This window comes from Patiria miniata, unplaced genomic scaffold (genome assembly GCF_015706575.1).
Source record: "Patiria miniata isolate m_02_andy unplaced genomic scaffold, ASM1570657v1 HiC_scaffold_26, whole genome shotgun sequence".
Lineage (NCBI taxonomy): Eukaryota > Metazoa > Echinodermata > Asteroidea > Valvatida > Asterinidae > Patiria > Patiria miniata.
This window is the reverse complement of record NW_024037065.1, coordinates 702,168-724,247: the sequence shown is the minus strand read 5'-3', so window position 1 is coordinate 724,247 and position 22,080 is coordinate 702,168. Positions and strand designations below refer to the sequence as shown.

Genomic DNA, 22,080 nt, shown 5'->3' with positions numbered 1-22,080 from the left:
CTTCATCCCCGACTTTGCGGAACTCGCGGTTCCATTGTATGCCATCACAGGACGCAAAGAATTCCGTTGGGAGGAGGAGCAGGAGACAGCCTTCAATGCCCTAAGAGACAAGATGATGCAACCGCCTGTCCTTGCTCTGCCTAACGCGCACGATGAATTTATCCTGGACACTGATGCGTCGAACATAGCCATCGGTGGAGAGTTGATACAAGTCCAGGACGGCCAGGAAAGAGTTGTCGCCTATGCGAGTTACGCCTTAACTCCTGAGCAGAGACGCTACTGCACAACTCGTCAAGAACTACTAGCCATTGTGAGGCTCACACGCCAATTTCGACACCACCTTCTGGGGAAACCGTTCACTGTTCGCACGGACCACAACAGCCTAACGTGGCTGTTAAGGTTCAAGGAACCCCAAGGTCAACTGGCCCGGTGGATTGAGGAACTGAGCCAGTACAATATGACTCTTAAGCATCGTCGAGGGAGCCTTCATAGCAATGCTGATGCACTCTCGCGAACGGGAGATACATCAGATAGTCACTTCATCCACGGAGTAGAATTGAAGGATCTACCATGTGGAGGGTGCTCATACTGCACTAAGGCCCACACGCAGTGGTCAAGCTTCATCGAGGAGGTAGACGATGTGGTGCCTATCTCCCGCTGCCAACGGGCCACTCTCTTCGCAGCGGAGGAGAGTAGTGACTTAGCCTCGTCCCGCGTCTGGGACCCTGGAGGCAAAATGCAACCAGAAACACCCACACTAGAAACAGTGATACACAGATTTCCTGATGGTACAATAACCTCACAAGTGAATATCCTCTCAGAGGAGGGAACCAAGATCATGGTAGTAGAGTTAGGGGACAAGAAGGAAAGTGTCTGGGGTCTGTCAGCAGAGGAAATCGAACAGGAACAAATCAAGGATCCAGATCTGGGCATAGCTATCAGCTGGCTAAAGGAGAAAATTCAGCCTTCAGAGGGAAAGCTGTTTTCATCCAGTGCTGCAGCCAAGTTCTACTGGATTAACAGAGATCGTCTCCACTTGCGGAACAGCATTCTGTTCATTAAGGCTAAGGACAGCGACCAGGAATACTTAATCCTGCCACAAGGTTTAAGAGAGGCTGCCCTACGGTTACACCATGATTTACCATCTGCAGGCCATCAAGGAATCAAACGCACAAAATTTCGGGTGAAGGAGAAGTTCTACTGGTATGGTATGGGAACAGAAGTCGAAAGGTATGTCATGTCGTGTGAGACATGTAACCGGAACAAGAAACCAAACCGTAAGAACAGGCACAGGCTCATTGAGTACCACGCAGGTGTCCCCATGGAACGCGTTCACATCGACTTTATGGGCCCACTACCCAAGACCAAACAAGGGAATGAGAATATACTGGTGATGGTTGACCAGTTCACCAAATGGGTGGAGATTGTACCTCTACCATCACAGACAGCAGAAGTGACAGCCCAGGCAGCGGTCAACTCATTCTTTTCCAGGTTCGGTGTCCCATTGAACATATTTTCGGATCAAGGTCGAAACTTCGAGAGCGAACTGTTTTCTGCTCTCTGCCGTGTTCTACAAATCCACAAAAAGCGGACAACACCCTACAGGCCTTCTGCGAATGGCCAGGTAGAGCGGTACAACCGTACAATCATGGATGCCACCCGCTGCTTTGTCGGAAAGAGACAGGATGATTGGGATGTCTTCATACCTCAGTTAGCCGGAGCTATAAGAGCCACGGTGAACAGGAGCACCGGCCAGACTCCCAATCGGATGATGTTGGGACGGGAGATAAACATGCCAGCAGACCTGATGTTTTCATCCGCTACACAAGAGGAGGATCTGGGTGTCAGTCAGTACATCCCGAAGTTGGTCAAGTCACTCCAAGACAGTCATCAGATTGCCCGTGAGAACCTCAAGGAGAATCAACGAAAAATGAAAAGAAACTATGACCTGAGGATCCTGGAGAAACCTTACCAGGAAGGGGATCATGTGTATGTCTTGGATAATACGGCCATTAAGGGGAAGTGCAAAAAGTTGAGTGCCCCCTGGAAAGGCCCAGGAGTCATTAGGGAGAGAATAACACCCTATCTCTTCAGAGTGCAGATGAGAAACAAGGTCATGGTGGTGAACCATGACAGGATGAAGCTCTGCCGCGACAGGCAACTTCCGGCATGGATCATAAACTACAAAGCCCCTGACACTAACTCAGCAACTCCCAACAACACACAAACCGACACCTACTGTGTATGCAAGCAACCTTGGGATGGGCGATTCATGATACAGTGTGATTATTGCGACACCTGGTATCATGGATCGTGCATCAATATAGCTCCATCGGATGCTCTGGACATCGACAAATATAAGTGTCTAGAATGCAAAGGTGTCCCCAAACTGTAAATAATGTCTTTGCTCTTTCTGATTTTCAGGACATGGCCGGCCTGCAGACTAGCCGGGCGACGCTGGACAAGCATACTTGTCTAGACATCGAGATTGCTACAAAATCCCGGAACCTCCTTGATGCAAGACAGCTAATGAGGAAACTCTATGCGGCGGGAGTAGCAGGGGGTGAACTGAAGAGCTGCATCAGGATGCAAGTTGGCATTGCCCGGAGGAGAGAAGATACCAAGTGGCTCAGAGCAGCAGCCAAGGAAGCTGAGGTGTTTGTTGGGAAAAGTCTCCTTGACACTAACTGGGTGGACGCTAACATCTACTTTGTCCGACAGGTAACCCATACGGCGAGGAAACGGATGGACCTCACCCATGCGGAAGTCAGTAAATCCCTCGACCCCTCAGCAAGGACCCTCACAGTGGGCACCGTATCTGGGCCTCCTGTGAGAAGTCAGCTAACCGTGAGTGTGCCATGTACCGCATCCGGTACCAGCACAGTAGATACCGCATACGGTATCGAGAGACCTCGTTGGACCACCACAGTCGGTAACCCTAGCCGTTGCGTGCAACTCACTAGGGATACTATGGAGGTTTGTGTTTCTTCTCCATCAGAGAGTGAGGACGAGCGTCCGAAACGTCAGTGGTCCCAAGAAAGGAACCTCGTAATTTCCACAAGGACAGGTTCTCAGCACACGCGAGACACCTCACCGAGCCCCAGGGAGCCATTCGTGGAAATAAGGCCCAAGCCAGGTGAAGCGCAGACAGGGACTGTTGCAGCACCACAGGAAAAACACAGAGTACCGGACCGAGGAAGGCACTCCTGCCACAGGGAACAGCAGGGAGAACGGTCCAGAAAACGGGCCTATCCAAAATCATCAAGCAGTACAGACTGCCAGTCAACAAGCAGGCAACCAAGGCCACGCTGTGGGAAGAGAAGGCTCATGACATGCCAGTTCTCATGGTGCTCAGCCACAACCTTCTACATGAAGAAGCACGTAGAAGAAGACCACGCACCAGCTGTTTTCGACTATTACCAAGCCGAGAACGATGGGCTCGCTCGCACGCGAGTGGAATGCCTGAGGGAGATGGTGCATGAGGCACTTGGAGAGAGTAGAACCCTGCAGGACATGGTTGACCTCATCAACAACAGAGATGTCATCAAGCCGGGGTGGCACACCAGAACAAAGGAGTGCCATGGTAGGAATGTGCCGAGTGGCAGGGTGGCCAGTGCTGGAGGAATTTTCCCTGCACCCCGTCAACAGTGTGGCAGCATTGTCTCACTGGAGGTGCTTACTGGTATTGGCAGGAGAAATATCGCCTCAAGGGATGGGGGAGCTTAGACGACGGTATCCATCTACCGGACTCCGCCGTTCTTCGGAGACATCCACTAGCATCCAAGCATCATTGGAGCAAATTCCCCCCAGCCCCAGACAGGAAGGCCTGCAGCAGGACGAGAAACAGATCCCGCATTCGGGATCCACAGGAAGTGCCCCATACAAGAAGGTGGAGAAGACCCTCATCCGCAGCTTCGATAGCCACTTCCATCTTGACAGATTGTCGGCCAGAGGTCCCAGGATTCCGTTGACTAATCTGGCGGCTATTGAACAGGCATTTCCCCAACAGCCAGACAAGGGCTATACGACTCTGCTGTCGGGAGCCATAGCGGTCTTCTGTGATCAAAAGACATTGCCTTCGGAGAAAGAAATAACAGCTCTGACCCAGCAAGGATTCACAGTGATGATTGGCGCTCATCCAAAGATAATCTTGACACGCAAGGAGAGACAAAGGGTGAAGTCCTTGAGCCAGCATCCTTCAGTCAGCGGACTAGGCGAGGTTGGTTTGGACCATTCGGTGACCTCTGACCTTTGGCACCTACAAGAGAGGCAACTCCGAGATCTCCTGACTGGCCTACCTCCGTCAAGAGTCCTGACTCTCCACATCCGCGGTATGCGAGACGACGTCACTGGAGTAGAGGCCTACATGCGATGCTTAGACGTCATAACACCGATCATCAAGGGAAGTCAGAAGATCCAGCTGCACTGTTTCTCCAGCACCACAGAGGTAGTCCAGCAGTGGCTGGAATCCTTCCCCAGTACCCACTTCAGCATAAGTAACATGGCGAACAGCTTCAACAGTCGACAGAGGGCTGCCCTGAAGTCAGTTCCAAGGAACAAGCTGCTCCTGGAGACCGATGCACCTTACTTCCCCCCAGTTGGCAAGAAACTGAATGCCCCATCTCTACTTGACTACACAGCTGAGGCGGTGGCCACCATTCTTGGAGACATCTCACCGGAAGAAGTTCTTGAACTAACTGAAACAAACGCGAGGGCATTCTTCCACTGAAACAGGACATAGAACTCTCTCAGCCTTTGCCGCTGTAGAGGGAGCAATATGAACCTCTACCAATGCTTTCCTTCAGTTAGAAGGAATGGCACTTATTTAGTGTTGGGTTTAATATGTAGTGTTTTTCCATGTTTAGTATTAGTAATACTTGTATTTTTCACTAACTTATGTTAAGAGCCCCCCACACCATCATCCAAAGAAGAAAAGTGGGAGGAGTGTAGTGCCAGTTGATATTTCACCCGTACTAATCAATGTATCAGAATTATGCGGTCACGTGACCGATGATCAATTTATCGTTTTTCGTGGGCGCCGCCATCTTAGATCAGTCGAAACATTGTCACATGGTTGTTACCAAAACTCTTCTAGAACTTCTAGTGTTCTCGTGTTTCTGCACCAATCCGTCTCCTTTGCGTTCGAGACCCAAGTTGCCGGATCGGACTCAAGCCTGGGATTAACAGTAATCCTGCGGGCTTGTCTTTTTACGAGGAATTCGGACCCGTAAGAAGTGAAGTCGGCCGCGGCAAGCACCGTCTCGGTTCACGCTCCTGACGCACGTGTAGATACACCGTGAAGCACTACATGGTCATAAACCAATGGAACAAACTTTAAATTGACAGGTTGATTAGTCTGTATGATTTCTACATCATGTTCAACGTCTTTGTTTATCTGTACAGTACTACTGGAGCTACATGTACCCTTGAGAGTCTCATCACAACCACAGATACTGAGATCATCATCTACCCAGACAGTAACACCTGTAATTTCAAACTGTTCATGATCACTGACATTCATAGATTTTCCAAGTTCAGTACAATACCTGTACACACCTTGCCATGATGATACACATTTGACCAAACTTCTTCCTTCACTGTCCTGATGTCCATACTGATTTCTAGAATGTGAATCAAAAATATAATACTTTCCTTTATGAGCGATTACTGAAAATGTGTTCCCTTTGAAGCAAATAAAACATGCACAATACTTCTGCACTGTCTGTTCCACTGCACAACTCATTGGAATCATATTAAATTCAATCAGATGTGTTTCTTCTCCAAAACTACCACAAACAGATTCATCAATCTTCATGTGAAAATGTTTACCGAAAGCATCAATTTCATCAGGCAACTCGCTGATTAACAAATATTCATCCATCATTGTAGAGCTACGAGACAAACAACAGTACAATTCATTGCCACTATTCAACACAAAATCCACGTCTTTGTTACACCACGAGTTCAAAGGCTTAATTTTGCTAAAGAGGATTCCGCACAGGCTCATACAAACACATTGTCTACCAGCTAGCTCGCCAAATCTAAGATCACCTTGATGGAAACTACCTTGAATGAAACTGATATCCTTATTCTCTTGTACCTTTTGTATTTTAGTGCAACAAATGCTTTTACGATCAGTCCATTTTTCATTTCCCCCATCAGCTTCATGTATTCTCTCTGAATTATCTCTTTGAGGAACGACTTTCAGCTTTTTCCTACAGTCAGTACATTCAACAGAATTTTCAACACCATCTTCAACTTTTCTTTTTGACTTCATTTTCTCATCACTAATATCTTTTTCATTTTGTGTTAACACCTGTTTCTTGCTTCGAAGTCCATATCTAGCAATAGGTAATGTTTTTGAAGTCTCTTCATTTCTCTTTACACCATTTTGCTCTGCACATTGCCCGACACATTTACGACTTGCCTTCTGTGTTTTTACCTGATTTCCCTCATTCTTTTCCTTTCCAGTATTAGAACCACTATCAACATTACTACTTTTCTTGTTCCGCAAAGAGTATCCTCCTGTTTGCTTCACTATGCCCTGTTTTTGATCTGTATTTGAACCTTGTCTGCAACCCATGTCATCCACTATTACATACTTCATCGTTCCTATCTGTCCCTTACCTTCAGTTCCATTTATCACTGAAATGTCAATGTTATCTTCTCTACCGGAAAGACCTTCAGTACATGACTTGACAGGTACATCATCCATGTTGAGTATCTCATATTTGTTCACATCTGCAGGAATGCCAAGATCATACAACAAACATTCAGTATAAGTACATTGCCCACATTTCCGACACAACCACGATACTGCCTTACTTGCCAAAAGAGATTCCATCTTTGAAAACCCCAAACAGTTCACATGATAAACAATGTTGCACGAGTCACACTGCACAGCTCTTTCATCTCGACCAAACAATTTATCACATACCCAGCACTGCTTAACTTCTCTTTCCTTCACACAATTGACATTCTTTGCCTCTTTGTCATCCACAACAACTCTCTTATAAAAAGACTTTCCCTTACCTTTCTGCTTTACTGCATCTGAACATTTACTTTTCATGACAGAAATCTGTTCACACTCACTTCTCCTATTTTGCTTACATTTGCATTTTTCTCTCTTCTGCATATTCTTTATGACATAACTCAAGCATCTTCTAGTGTGACTTTTTACATTGTGCTGTGCTTTCTCATGGTTCCTTCTATGTTCCTTACTCATACGCATTTCCACAACCTTGCCATTCCTTGACCTATGATAATCCTTTTTACATGCACTTCTTCGCATTTTCTTTCTGTTTGGTTTTACAACTTTTCTCTCGTCTCTGTAATACACTATAACACACTCTAATACTCTATTTCTGCTGCAGCATGTCTGACCCCTGATCTTCAACTTTTGCAATGCATTCTGCTGAACTAGTCTCATAATACTCATTGTCTTCATTCTTAACTTCTTCAAGTCTTTGTCTTTTGATTCTGACTTCATTTGAAACTTTGATTGAGGCATTTTCTGAGCATTTTCTCCACTAGGAGACATTTTCTGAGCATTTTCTCCACTAGGAGACATTTTCTGAGCATTTTCTCTACTAGGAGGCATTTTCTGAACATTTTCTCCACTAGGAGGCATTTTCTGATCATTTTGTCCACTAAGGGCCATTGTCTGAGAATTTTCTCCCAAAGGAGTCTGAGCATTTTCTCCACTAGGAGGCATTGTCTGAGCATGTTCTCCACTAGGAGGCATTATCTGAGCATTCTCTCCACTAGGAGGCATTTTCTGATCTTTTTCTCCACTAGGAGGCATCATCTGAGCATTTTCTCCTGAAGGAGTCTGACCATTTTCTCCCGAAGGAGTCATTACTGGAAATGGAATGTTGCATGTAGGGGTAACATGGGTACACACTGAAGGGAAGGTATGAGATGTAACATGAGAGTGAAGGATAACAGACGTAACAGACAAGGGTAACACATACTCCTTCTTCCTGTCTTGTCTCTCATGCCACAAGGTAGCCCTGCAAGTGGTTTTCTTCTTATAGACCTTCATTTTCTGTTGACAAAAAGATAGTTCATTACAACACAGACACTTACATAACTCAATTCCCAACCTCTTACAACAAGCACAACTTGCATTACATGGCATTCCACAAATACAACCCTTTCATACATTCCACCAAATATATCAACAAACGAATCACTTTACGGTACTATTAATATAACTATTAACTAATCACTTGGAAAGACGGACAATTTTAATAACACCTTTCATATTTCAAATTCACTTTTTTAGTCATTCTAAAAACTAGATCAAAATCAAAAATTTTGATTTCCTTCTTCAACTTCGGTGCAACATGTGTTGCATTATATGCACATACAAGTACAACCTGCACATACAATTCACTTCCAATATTGTGTTATGGAATTCACACATATGTGCAGTTTGTACACATGATCAGGATGATGCAATAGCTTTATTGCGCTGGAACATTAACACATTACATCTGTCCATACATACATGTACATTGTGTAAATTACACATCAACACTTCTTATACAAAAACAGTCTTCACATGACTGTCACATGCTTTGTTGAAACAATCAGCATTTCTTTTATTTTTTAATTGAGAGATCCATGTCCTTCCTTTCAGTCCTTTTCAATAACCATGTTGTGGAGTTGTGATACTGGCGCTACCGTAAACAAGAGGAAAATCTTAGTTGAGTATGTGGGCTTACACACATGCATAAATCACATAGTGCATACATGTACATGCATTCTTATTTGCACACACACACTACACAACTCTCCATAGACTTTCATGATGAGGCCTAGGCCTAGTACTTGATTGTTATGACTGAGTTGTAGTTGTAAAATATTCCAAGCTGATTTCAATTATTTATATATACGCCCTAGTCAACTTCTTCCTTTTTTAAATTAATCCCCTAACGTTACCTCAGTACATTCTTAACACTATAGTTTTCCCATTTTCCAAATAATTTTTTTTTTTTTTTTTTAAGTAGACCTAACTCACGTCGTGTGCTCATACCTGCCACGCTCGTAATAATATACTACTGGTCTAGATACCTAAACATTACACGTAATACACATTCGTAAAAATAATGTCTTGCAGAACCCGACTGTAACATAAAACAGAGGGCGCCCTGCCGTTTCAACGATGCTGCATTATGCACTAGAGGCGAAACCAGACGTGCGCGCGCGTGCACGTCACCAACTCTAGCGCAACCTCAACGCATGCATGATTGCCTTGCGCATCTGAACAAAACATTCACTTTGCGAAAATAAACAATTTTATCAAACTTAGCTCAGCCTGACATAATTATCATCTTCACCATATCTATCTCAAACTGATCAAAACATCATAAAAACCCAACTGACGATTCATTCAAAAATAAACACCAAACCGGGCCTATAATCACAACAATTCTCTACATACAAACTAAAAGATTTCTTTCAATTTTTATAAAGGCCCTAATTAATCACAAAAAGTCTTCATCAATTGTAATCTTTGTAACGATGTTCTGTATATAATTTAAAAATCCTGTTAACCGGGGGGGAAATACTGTTCATTATATTCCATCCAATCCCTCGCACACAATTTATATAGGCCTAGGCCTATAGCTATCTTCAATATTCTAACTTCTCAGTGCACCTTTCACATTATTTCTTGATAAAACTTACCACAGACCAACTAAGACCCTGCATATTGATTTAACATCGCCTTAAACTTTCTCTTTTCATCACCAGCGTTTAAATGTCCGCAACTACAATGGCTTATATAATTTCACACCATTTCTAGAGACGAATTCGAAGACATCAAAATTTGACGGATGAATTCCACATACAGACAGAACCCTCAAAATCAAAACAAACAAAATTTCTTCCAAACCATTCAAGGGATTAACAAAATGATAATTGATGTCATTATGCCGTCATCACCTGTCAAAATACAACCAATTTAGCTAGAGTACATATCTTTTGAACTAAATAGAGTGTGGTGTTTATTAATTATTCGTGACGTGTTTTTGACGGTCCTTTAAACAAGAATTCTTATTCCGGCGATCGGACAAAACCGCTTGACTTTGCTGTTACCAGAACTCAAAACATTGAATATGACTCACAAGAAGCTGATAAGTTTTCACTATTTACAAATATATTATCAAACGGCCTAGTAAAGGAATTCCAGATACGATAAATAAGGGCAAAAAACATAGTCTCCAATCGGACCATCATCTGAAAGCGGCTCATAGTTTGCTTTTTTGAATTTCAAAACAAACCCTCCAAATTTTGCTAAACTGCCCCTAGATTCCTTGATTAACCACAGATAGATTTCCAATGTCCCAAAGTCATTACGTCATCAGACCTCAAGTTACTGTGATCACAGTTTCAAAACGATCATTTTTCAAATTTGTTTTTTTTATCATTTGATCCCTGTCACCCCTGATTTGTGACTTTGTTCGTAGCTCAAATAATGATACCCAATACATTTTTTCACCTTAATTGGATCCCTAGTGCTGTGACGTCATGAAACAGTAAGTGTACAATGTGAACACACACACTTATTCCATATTAATTTTCAAGCGTCACATATTTTAACTTCGATGAGCATGTATCCTCTCCCACTAACATCAGTATTCACTACCCCTCTTATAATGGCGTAATCAAACTAGAAAATTAATTACTTGTGCGTGTTTAAAAAATCAATATATACACACATTGATCACTACCTAAACAAAAGTGAATTTTTAAACAAATAACTAATTGTATTTAAAAATGTAAATTGTCTGACCTTTGTTGTTTCATAAAATAGTTATCTACCCGACCACTCTGCGTTTGTATTAAACGCCTAGTATCGTTTTGATTAAACATTCCAAATTTGCATAACTTAGAAATGCAACCAATAACCAAGTCCACATCTGGGCCGACTTCGCGGCGCTGCTAAGCACAAACATTTCACTTAGCACAAAACAGTTTGGTGAAGTTTCGTTAAGGTTATTAGCCAAAAGTCCATGTGATTTTCATGCAAAGCAAACAACAACTGAATACTATAATCACGAGCAAAATACATTACCTGGAGTTTTGGCTGCTAACCTGCCTTTATTAGCCAAACATTTGTGTGCTAAGCAACTGTTTCTCCTCAGCAGCTCCGTGAAATTGGCAGATTTCCAAATCGCTCGCGCATGCGCTACGTATACCTCCCCTTGACAACAGATTTTTGAGAAACAAACCAATTCGATCTAGCGCTATCTTCATATATGATCTAAGCCTGACAAAAGTTCTACTTCAACTTGGCCAACAACTACACTAAAGCGAAAGGTAACTTTCATCTCATCTTTTTTGGCACTTGTCTTACATCATTGGAAAGCCAAATAAACAGTTTCCAGTGTTTTTTTCTAATGAAAAATTCATGTTTCTTTCAGACCAAATTTTCAACCCATGGGCCATGAGCAATATTCACCACGTGCTATTCATGTACGAGCTCAATAACGTAGTCCACTCCTTAACTTATCGCCTTTTTTAACATTCGGACATCGCCAGACCATGTTCGAATGTTAAAAAGTCAATAAGTTGGGTCTAAATTAGTCAGATATATGCTCAACCACGGAGCTACATATATCACCTAAGTATTAATATATCGCTCGACATGCATGCTCACCACCAAATGCAGTTAACAACTCTAAGTCTAAGTTACTAAAGACAAAGGCTGTTCAAAAGTATTATTGTGTTAAGTACACCATATAGGCCTATCCCTAATTACTTATGAACATAGGCCTAGGCCCTATTTCCCTTTACTAAAATTGTGAAGTCACATTCCAGCTCTGACCAGCACGAGAGTGCCTAAATTCTCAGTCTAAGAAAGTAACCACCTAAGTAGCAAAAGCGAATCGATGAAGTGTGAAGTACGTTACATAGCTGCTATGGGAACCTGGAGCAAAATTAAGGTGTGCCCACTGAAGTGGATCAATTAATCATGTTACACTTTCAGTACAAGCAGAAGCTAGGGTATAGGAGACCCATTAGTCTTAGTAGTAGTAGATCGAGAGGAACTAGGGTATAGGAGACCCATCAGTCTGTAGCAGCAGGAGCCAGATGTCATTGAAGTGTGAAGTTGCATCCTAGTGGTGCCAAGTACAGGGAGCCTAGAACAAGCTTGGTCTACCCACTGAAGTGGAACAGTATGGTTGCAGCAGTGAGTCTCAGTATAACTATAGGACCTATATGGTATAGAAGACCCATTAGTCTTAGGTAGTAGCAGAGGACCTACGGTATAGGAAACCCATCACTCTGTAGTAGTGGGGACTAGATGCCTTTCAAGAGTGAAGTTGCATATCCTAGTAGATGCCAAGTAGCTGGATGGGAGCCTAGAGCAAGCTTGGATAATGCCCAATGAAGTGCAACAGTTACACCTCTATGTTCCGACACCCCTATGTTCCGACTGCACATATTCCTATTCCTAACCCTAACCCTAACCGGGAGTAACACAATCCAGGTTGTCGGAACATCATATAGGGGTGTCGGAACATAACGCAGTCACCAGTGCAACAGTAGAGTTACAGTCTCAGTACAAGGACGACCTGGGGTTCAAGAGACCCATTAGTACTTAGGGTATAGGAGACCAATCAGTCTGTAGCAGTAGGACCCAGATGTTATTAAGGTGAAACCCAATGTCTTGTGGCAGTTGTGGAACTGTCTTTGCATGCTTACCAGATGTCAATGGCTTCTCGTATGCATCATGGATGCCACAACTGGATCAGACTGATGCCAGTTTGGCTGCATCCCAAAGAACTTTGTGGTCGTTAATGTACGTGAGGATGTTTGACAATGGCCGATTTGTCAAAATCTCCTCATCATCCATGTGGTCTGTGAAAATCCTTTAGCCTGGTTAGAACCTTAGTTCCAACCAGTTTCCTTGATGTAAACTTTGCCACATTTACATGGAATGCAGTAGACCCCCTGCTTGGACAAGGAGTCCTGCTTGTCCATGTGAGTGTGGAGGGTGCCTTGGAGCTTCTTGCAACATGAGTGATACACCTTGACACCAGCTAATTGTCAAAGGATGCATTGGAGATGATGAGAAGCTGCACATATGTACAAAAGAGTGACTGAGTGTGAGGCAGATACAGTGGAAGGACCTTCCCCAGAGGAGACCTGTTGGTCAGGTTTGATGATCTTAATGCGGTTGGATCAGCAAACCTGAACCTAGGGGTCTCCTCTACCCAAGGTCCTACCACTGTGTCTCCCTCAGTCACTCTTCCATACAAAGGTCCAGCTTCTCATCATTGATCTCCAACACATCCTCCGACAAGCTGTGTCAAGGTATATCACTCATCTTCCGACAAGCTCCAAGCCATCCTCCACACTCGCAGGACACTTCCTCCAAGCCAACAGTCTACCGCATTTCATGTAAATGCAGCAAAGTCTACATTAGGGAAACTGGTTGGAACCTTCCCACAAGACTCAAGGAACATGTACAGACCACATGGACGACGAAGACATTTTCACATATCGGCAGTGGCGTCGCCAAGGGGGGCCAGGGGGGGCACGTGCCCCCCCTGGAAAACCTAGTGCCCCCCCGAGTGCCCCCCCATCTGAGATTTGGGTTGGTAAAAAAAAAATTCTGCGCGTTGTTAAAATCATTACCTCGAAAATAGCAATTTCTGGAGATATCTTCAGATCGAATTTAGCATCAAATGTGGCACCATTTTGCATCTATCCCATCCTCCGTATGCGAAAATTTTCCAAAGGGGAGGGGGGCACCCCCTCCCCTTAGACCCCTCCCCCAGGACGGCGATCCGTATCCACCTAAGTGCCCCCCATCAAATGCTGGTGCCCCCCCTGTGCCCCCCCAGACTGAAAAGTCTGGTGACGGATATCGGCCATTGTCAAACATTCCCACATTAACTATCACAATGTTGATTGGCATGCAGCCAAACTCATTGCCTCGATCCAGTTCTGGAATCCACAACGCATCGACATGAGGAACCATTGAGATCCACAAGCACAACACAGTTCCTCAAGACATTGTGGCACCTCAACAACATCTGACTTCCACTCCTATACAATGATGGGACTCTATATCCTAAGTCCTCTAATACTACAGACTAATGGGTCTCATATACCCTAGGTCCTCCTACTGAGACTGCAACCCAACTGTTCCACTTCAGTGAGCACGTCCATTAGCTTGCTCTTGGCTCCAATCACCTACTAATCCACTATAGGATGCAACTTCACACTTCAACGACATCTGATTCCCGCTCCTATAGACTGGTGGATCTCCTATACCCTAGGTCCTCTCGATCTACCACTACCCCAGACCAATGGGTCTCCTATAGCTCCTCCTCCTACCAAGAGTGGAATCCAACTGTTCTACTTCAGTGGACACACCATAACCTTGCTCCACACTCCCATAGCAGCTACTTAAAATCCACTAAGAGGTAACTTCACACTTCATCAATTTCCCTTTGCTACTTAGGTGGTTACTTTCTTAGACTTTATTAGGCACTCTCCTCAACACAGTCACCTGACCAGAACATCATGTTGATACCTTTTGTTCCTTTCAGAACTATTATTCACATATGATGTTTCCACAAACCTTTCATTTATTAACCTTATATACTGCACATTAATCTCTTATCATTTACATTTCTTCATTTACCTTGACTAACTCCAGCTCCATGGTCATCAAGAATTTGACATGTGGAGCTTAAACTGTCTTGTAGATCCGAGATTCTAACAGGCCTAAAAAATGGGACTCTCTGTTATGATCTTTCTCCTGTCTACTAACCCCAACTCACAAACATATTCAAATGAATGAGATATTTTCCATGCAATCTACATTGGGAAACTAGAGGGAAAAATAACCATTTTAGTGCTACAGATACAGATCAGAGTCACATTTTTAGGACCCCTTAGAATCTAGAATGTACTTACATAGTTTTACCTTCAGCCCTATATGTCAAATTCCTGATTGACTATATTGCAGCTGCATCAACTTACTAAAATTATTCATCAATCCTTTGTCAATTATCAAGCTCCCATCATTTTTTCCTCACAAAAACATGTTGCAACCTCACACTACATTTTTTCTTCATACAATGAAGAAATTTACTTTATAACTTACAGATAACTTATAACTTGGCCTTCATCTTAATGACTGTCAGTAATGACAAAATACATTTTCAACTTTTTTTTACCTGCCCCTAGAGGGTGCTCAAACACTTAATGGCATCATCAATCATTTTTCTGGAACACTGAACGCACCCAAAGACTAACACCGTTGACAACAAGTCCATATCTTTTTCCACTTTCAAATTATTAGGCACTTCTGATATCAACTGGAAGGAAGGCTTACAAGACTTGACACACAAAAGATAAACTACAGATCATGTATTATCATGTCAATTCCCACAACATTCAACTTCATGTCTCTCATGTTAATTTAATTATATTTTAAATTTGAAAGATTAAATTATTAACCTTTGAAGTGCAGACGTACGTCACACAACCCATGATGACTTCATAATTACAAAAAAAAGCATCTTCAGTGGGTTCTCCATTCATGTATTTTCATTTGTGTTTTCATTTTGACAAACAGTTGTGGAGAACAATTTCCTGAAAACAATAATAGTAACAAAAACAAAAGTACATTCATGCAATAATTAACAATAGGTGTTGCACTAATAGCCAAACAACTAATGGAATCCTTAAATCAGACTTATTATGTTACTGCACCTCGTGCAAAACATTTTAAAGATGTAACAAAACCTCTGTTAAAATCATATTTAGTTAATAATAAACTACATTAAACAATATATACAGTAATGTGTATATTTTCATTACAGCGAGCTTATTTTAACATTGGTGAAGTATACACATGTGCATTTTACACAATATTAAATTAAGTATTATCACATTTTTATTATCAGATGTCAGCTGTCAACATTAAAATCATCACAGCAGCAGAAGAGCGACCTAAAGCGATGTACATAATGAGATGCATCACAGGTGATCACCAAGTGAAACCGTTGTACATGTTCCATGAAGCACAAGCCAAATTCGAGGTTGGCAACTACTACAAACTCGTAGGCTATACTTCATTTGAGCTAGCAAACCACGAAAGTGCCATCAAAGTCAATGCAAAGACCCGAGTAAGTATGCAAAGTTTCAAACACTTTATATAAAATGTGCATATTTCTCTACAAACTTCAATAATCGACCAGCACTGAAGTTGAATATTTAACTTTAGTTGCATTTTTTTTGGTAATAGCACGCAACCATGTTACATAAATCAGTGCAACGATGGAGAACAAAATGTAGGTAGATGCCACCCTTAAGTTTGACCAAAATATATCTAATTTCCATAAAATATTAATCCCTGCCATTTATTTCCATATTGGGGTATATTCTATATTCCTTTTGATTTTTAAAAAGTTAATTTCAGTCATACTACTTACACACCCTTACTTAAATAACATTTTTATAAGCTTTTTATACAAATATTGACTGCTTGGAATGGTGTAGTAAAACTAGCCTCCCAAGGTGATCCATGGACATTCTATGTTCACAACTGTACTATTATTTTTTTACTGCCATTTTTTCTTTCAGATTTTCCACTGTCAACCATTCTTCATCCCGGCTGAAATTGAAGAACAATTCTTCCACGCTGACCCTGTGAGCGTCGAGGAAGCACTCCAGCTACCACCATACCGACGCGCATCCATCAAAGGCATATTGACCTATGTAAGTAAAACCATCATACTACAATTCTTCTTATCTAAGCCTTTCAATACACATTCCCTTCACAACATACTTTTTAACAAACCATAAGTATCAAACTCTTCTACCTCACATAATAATACATATATTGTCAACAAACAACACTTTACCACAGACAGTGCAAAACATATACATTAACTGTGGTTTATAATTTTCAGGTCTCACCGGTCAAGGAGGCCACAGGTTGGAAACGGAAGACACTCCACCTCTCACAAACATCATGTCCGAACAAAGTCGTTGTGAACCTTTGGAATCACATGTCATCAACTCCGGTCCCACCCATGAGATCTATGGTAGAAGTCACCAACGTTGAGACATCCTTGTATCAAGGCCAGATCTCATTCAACACTACACCTGAAACAAATATCAAGGTAAGCAATCAATTTTTAACATATTTTTCAAAACCCATCATTTCATTTTTCATTAATTTTCAAAAATATTTACAATCAATACAATGGAACCCACCAGTATAATTTCATTTCATAGACTACTACTTTCATCCACACATCCCTTCATACAAACAAACTGCTAATTCCCCCACCCTTTTCCCCCCACAAATACAATTTTAAACTTAATTACCTAGAGAGAGAAAAGACACACACCTTTTACACTCACAAAACCCATGGTACACCCATTCCTGATCCCCTCTCCAATTTGCTCCATCATTGGTTGTGTCCGACAATAACATTTGTCAATGTTCCTCTCATATGACTGTGGAGAAGAAAATTATTACAAAAGTGCAAAACAACTTCATATATTCCACTATTAACCATTAACTTTCCTAAATATACAACCTTCCCAAAAATTACCAAATCACAGCGTCTACAAACTACCCAAATTTTAACAAAACACAATTGTCTTATTTAAAAAAAAAAATTCACAAACACATACCACTCATTCAATATTTTCTTACTCGTCTTTATTCTTCCAATTCAACAGGAGCAACTTGCAACTGATACAAAAGACATCAACATCACTGCATACTGTGAAGAAAGGTAAGACCACACTTTTTTTTCTCATTCTAACTTTCTTCTTATTACATCTCTTCTAACAACTATACAAATCCTTACAAAATATCGTACACTGCCTCTTGCCTGTATAGATGCTCTGCTTTATGCTAAAAAGTCTCATTCATTAACAAAGCAATCATCCAACCCTTTTTTTTTTACCCTAACCCCTTTCATAATTTTTTTAATACCATCTTACCTTGCTCTTCCAAAATCAATCTCCACATGCTAAACTCAAACAGTTAAGGCATTTTCAAGATAAGTTGAACTGGAACACTGGGCAATGTACAACATTTGCTTTTGCTGCAATTATCAGAAATAAATGAATTTGTTGAATCAGTGTGGTATAGCAAATATTATTAAATGACTTAATTCACATTTTGGGCTCATGCATGCAAAAAAACTCAAGAAAGCCAATTATCATTCTTGTAGTCTGGTTCCCTCACCCCATGAAACACTAATTAAGATGAATAAAACCAATTTATAGACTTCAGGGATGGTAAGGTCAGAGAATCAGTCTACAAGGCTTGTACCCCTTCACAGATGTGTAATCAATAGCAAAGATGCACAATAACTAATTAGTAAAAATTACGAGCATCTTTTCAACAAAGCCAGTTTTCTCCAACGCTAGTCAGCTGACCACCATTGGAAAAATACAAATTTTCTGGAAAATGTCACCATACCATGACCCACATTTTTACAGGATGCTTTCAACTGTCATTGCCTAACAATGCAGTAAGGCATTTTCTCATAATTTAATCATTTCATTTTGTGATGTTTGCAAATGTTGTATCCAGTAGCATAGCCAGGAATTTTTCAGTTGGGGGGGGGGGGGGGGGGGGGGGGGGGGGAGGGCCTGGAGTGGTGGAACATTTCATGGAGGGGGCATCATGTAGATCAATGATATTTTTTTTACAAACTCAAAATCTCAGTGGGAGAGGCAACTGGGGGGGGGGGGCGACAAGGTTTCATGGGGGGCCGTCGCCCCCCCCCCCCCCCTACGCCCCTCCCCCCCAGTTGTATCTTACCTTTAATATAATGCTTTGCTTGTCTCAACTTCGCATTTTCAGACCAAACACGGTTACTATATCACCTGATTCAGGACAAGCCTATTATTATCTCACCAACCCCCAGCTCTGACACCGTCTTGTGTCAATTTCATGTAAAATCTCACACTATTTCTTAGAAGTCATGAAACTCTTCTTCATTCTAATTTAACACTGCATATCATTTCCACCAAACTTAATCACTATTTTCTACAGATTCAACGTAACTCTTCTCTCTGACACTGACGAAGAGTTCTATGTGCCTGAGCAAATGCTCCTCGACTTCGCAAACATCAAATCCTTGCACAACTTCCAGCTGCCAATGTGTGCTCAAATGACATACAACATGACAACCAAAGTTGTGCAGAGTATCAAACAGTAAGTATTTACACTTGTATTTCAACTTAACTTCATTTCAACAATTGACTCCATTATCCATTTACCATTACATTTCCATATTTAGTCCACTTCATTCAACCCACATCAGGCAACCATGCACCCTGCACATACTTGTACAATTTATCCAATATTCACATCCGCTTCATCCTCACATTTCATACTGATCTTCCACACAAGGGCAGATCCAGGGGGGGGGGGGGGGGGCCAAAGGGGGCCATGCCCCCCCCCCCCATAAAAAGAAAACAATTTTTTTTTTTTTTTAATGTGACATCACAATAAAGGCAGGCAAAGTGGTCAGAAATTGCCTCAGATCGCACCACAGAGCATCTAGAATTCACAATTTGTTCGTGGCCCTTGAGCAAGCCCCAAACCCCACGCCGTAATTTTTGGACCCACTTTTTGGGGGGACCAAAATTGTGTTCTGGATCCGCCCTTGCTTCCACATCCTATTCAATTATCTTTTTGCACTTCATTCTCACTGAGTATCTCTTGTCACTATCATAACTCATCTAAACCTAACAAAAGAATTCCAATAACAACAATTCGAGCTGCATTAATAACTACATCACATCATTAAGATAATCTAACCGATACATACCCACATCCCCTACACCACACATCAAAACATGTACCTCAACAGTTTCAACACCCCCACCCACATTCACAGTAAGACACTTTCCCCAAAACTTTTCCCCTTCCTTTCCCCCTCCCCCTCCCCCCCCCGATTGATCCCCAGCACTTTATCGACATGTTCTATTCAATTTCTTATCTGATAAGATTCACAAAATATTCACACCAATGAAACACTATACAAATTCATACTTTACAGAAAACATGCTCAGCACATGTGCATTTGTAAAACCCTAGATAGTCTACAACTAACGTCTTTGTATTTGTTATACATACACTATTCTGCAGTTCCACAAATTTCTCATACACAAAAAATTAGTTGTTCTACTCACTTATTTCCAGCCCATTCACAGTACAGTAGGTCCACACACACATACACAAGCTTACAATTTCATTTTGACTGCCCCATCAAATATTTCCTCCCACCCAATTCCCTTCCTCCCCCCCCCCTTTTATAAAGTACAAATTATATATTCGCATCAATCTGTAATATGATTTTTTTTCTCTGTTTTTTTTCCGGGCATAACAGTCCAACTAATCCAACAAGATAAACTAAGACTTAATTATATCCCACATTTTACCACTTATCACACAAACATAAATCAAATACTCCACCACCAAATTTTCATTTCAAACTGTCTTTCCACCACTAATTCTAACTTCTTCCTTAATGCATGTATCACTAAATCTTACAAACAAAGAATTTACCATGACTACCACTTAACACCTTAGATTAATATTTCAATCTAATTCAATTAAACTTCGAAGTGCTACATAACACAATCTATTTCTTCTCTGAAACTTAACTTAATTAACATCACATATTCAAATTTAAATCTTCACTTCACTGCTCATTCAATTTTTATTCTTTTTAATTTTAAAGCATCACCGATGACTCTGAAGCCTCCACATCAAAGACTACCTTGGCAGTAGATTAAAGGCTGAACCATCCTGAGGAATCTCAGCCATCCTGAGGAGTCAACTTCCAATCAAAACTGATCACTGCAAATAGTTTAAAAAATCAGAACAAAATTCACCATCTATTGAATCATAAAACTAAAGTCTTGAGTCATTTGATTATTAAAAAATGTCCACATTAATGTTTTAATCAAACCAATATTTTCTAAATAATTATTGCTTTTAATTACGTACTCCATGGGTGATTCAAAAAAGCAATACCCAAATGTCGTGACTAATCTTTAAGTTAGGTTCTGCATGTAGCACTTTCAAAATCTAGCATATGCAAGCCCAATCCATAACCTTTCATTTAGTACAACAATCATTTAAATCACTTAGGTACTTTACTACTTTTTAAACACTACAATCTAGAATTTTAAACACAACCACCATTTTAAAACATTTTTCTCAGATCACAAGAAGGTAAGTCTTCTTTCAGCCAAACAAAAACAGATCACATAGGAATGTGTATGAATTGTTTTCATTTTGCTGAAACAACACCCACCTTTCTTGTCATCCATGAACGGATTTTCAAACATTGGTTGTGTTTAAAATTCCATAGCGTGAAAAGAACATGAGTGATCTGAATGATTCTTGTACTAAAAAAGGATTCTTAATTGGGCTTTCAACTTCATACAATGGCTGTCAAATTTGCTGACTTGGTTCACCCTCTCTGCTTGACCATTATCACCAACCATATAATAAAGTTACAGGCCCACAATTTACATATAACAGCTACGTGCAGAACTGCACTAATCATCCCAACATTTGGGTTGCTGCTTTTTTGACTCACCCTATACATGCATTTGCTCAGCAGTAAATGAAACAGTTGAATAACGCTAAAAAAAAAAAAATTCGGTCTCTGGTCAGACCAAAGTTCTGGAATTGACGCAGCCCCGCGGTTTTTTTTTTTTTTTTTTTCCTTTTTTTTTTTTTTCTTCAAGCTTGGATTGTACAGACAAGGTGGGTACTATTTTGCTTTTTTGGTGTCCTCCTGTACATTGGTGTCCTCCATAATTTGCCTTGGTGCTTTCAATCATTTGCCTTGGTGCTATTTCCCATTCCTTGGTGCTCTTTGGTAAAAAAAAATTGAGGAGGTGCAAAAATAGAGGGCGCTGTTGGAGCTAAATGATTAAATTTGACGCGCGCGCTGACCAGAGACCGACTTATTATTTGTTTTGGCCTAACACTCTGTCTGAACACTAAACTTCAAATAATACCAAGCCCAAAATAATCACTGCAAATCATTATCA

At 41.3% G+C, this 22,080-nt stretch overlaps 1 protein-coding gene across 1 annotated transcript; it reads left to right on the top strand.

Moving 5' to 3' along the window:
• Nucleotides 1-15,574: 15,574 nt before the first annotated feature.
• Nucleotides 15,575-21,208, top strand: LOC119733769. Its single transcript, XM_038207136.1, has 6 exons — nt 15,575-16,160; nt 16,618-16,752; nt 16,947-17,159; nt 17,728-17,783; nt 19,058-19,219; nt 20,754-21,208. The coding sequence occupies exons 1-6, from the start codon at nt 15,939-15,941 to the stop codon at nt 20,806-20,808; spliced, it is 843 nt and encodes a 280-aa protein (XP_038063064.1). The 5' UTR covers nt 15,575-15,938; the 3' UTR covers nt 20,809-21,208.
• Nucleotides 21,209-22,080: the final 872 nt, after the last annotated feature.

Bases quoted from the DNA above. Each gene is read 5' to 3' on its own strand.
- LOC119733769 (XM_038207136.1), top strand. From the start codon at position 15,939: ATGTCAGCTGTCAACATTAAAATCATCACAGCAGCAGAAGAGCGACCT. The intron at 16,753-16,946 runs GTAAGTAAAACC...TATAATTTTCAG, and splicing joins TCAAAGGCATATTGACCTAT to GTCTCACCGGTCAAGGAGGC. The intron at 17,784-19,057 runs GTAAGACCACAC...TATTTTCTACAG, and splicing joins ACTGCATACTGTGAAGAAAG to ATTCAACGTAACTCTTCTCT.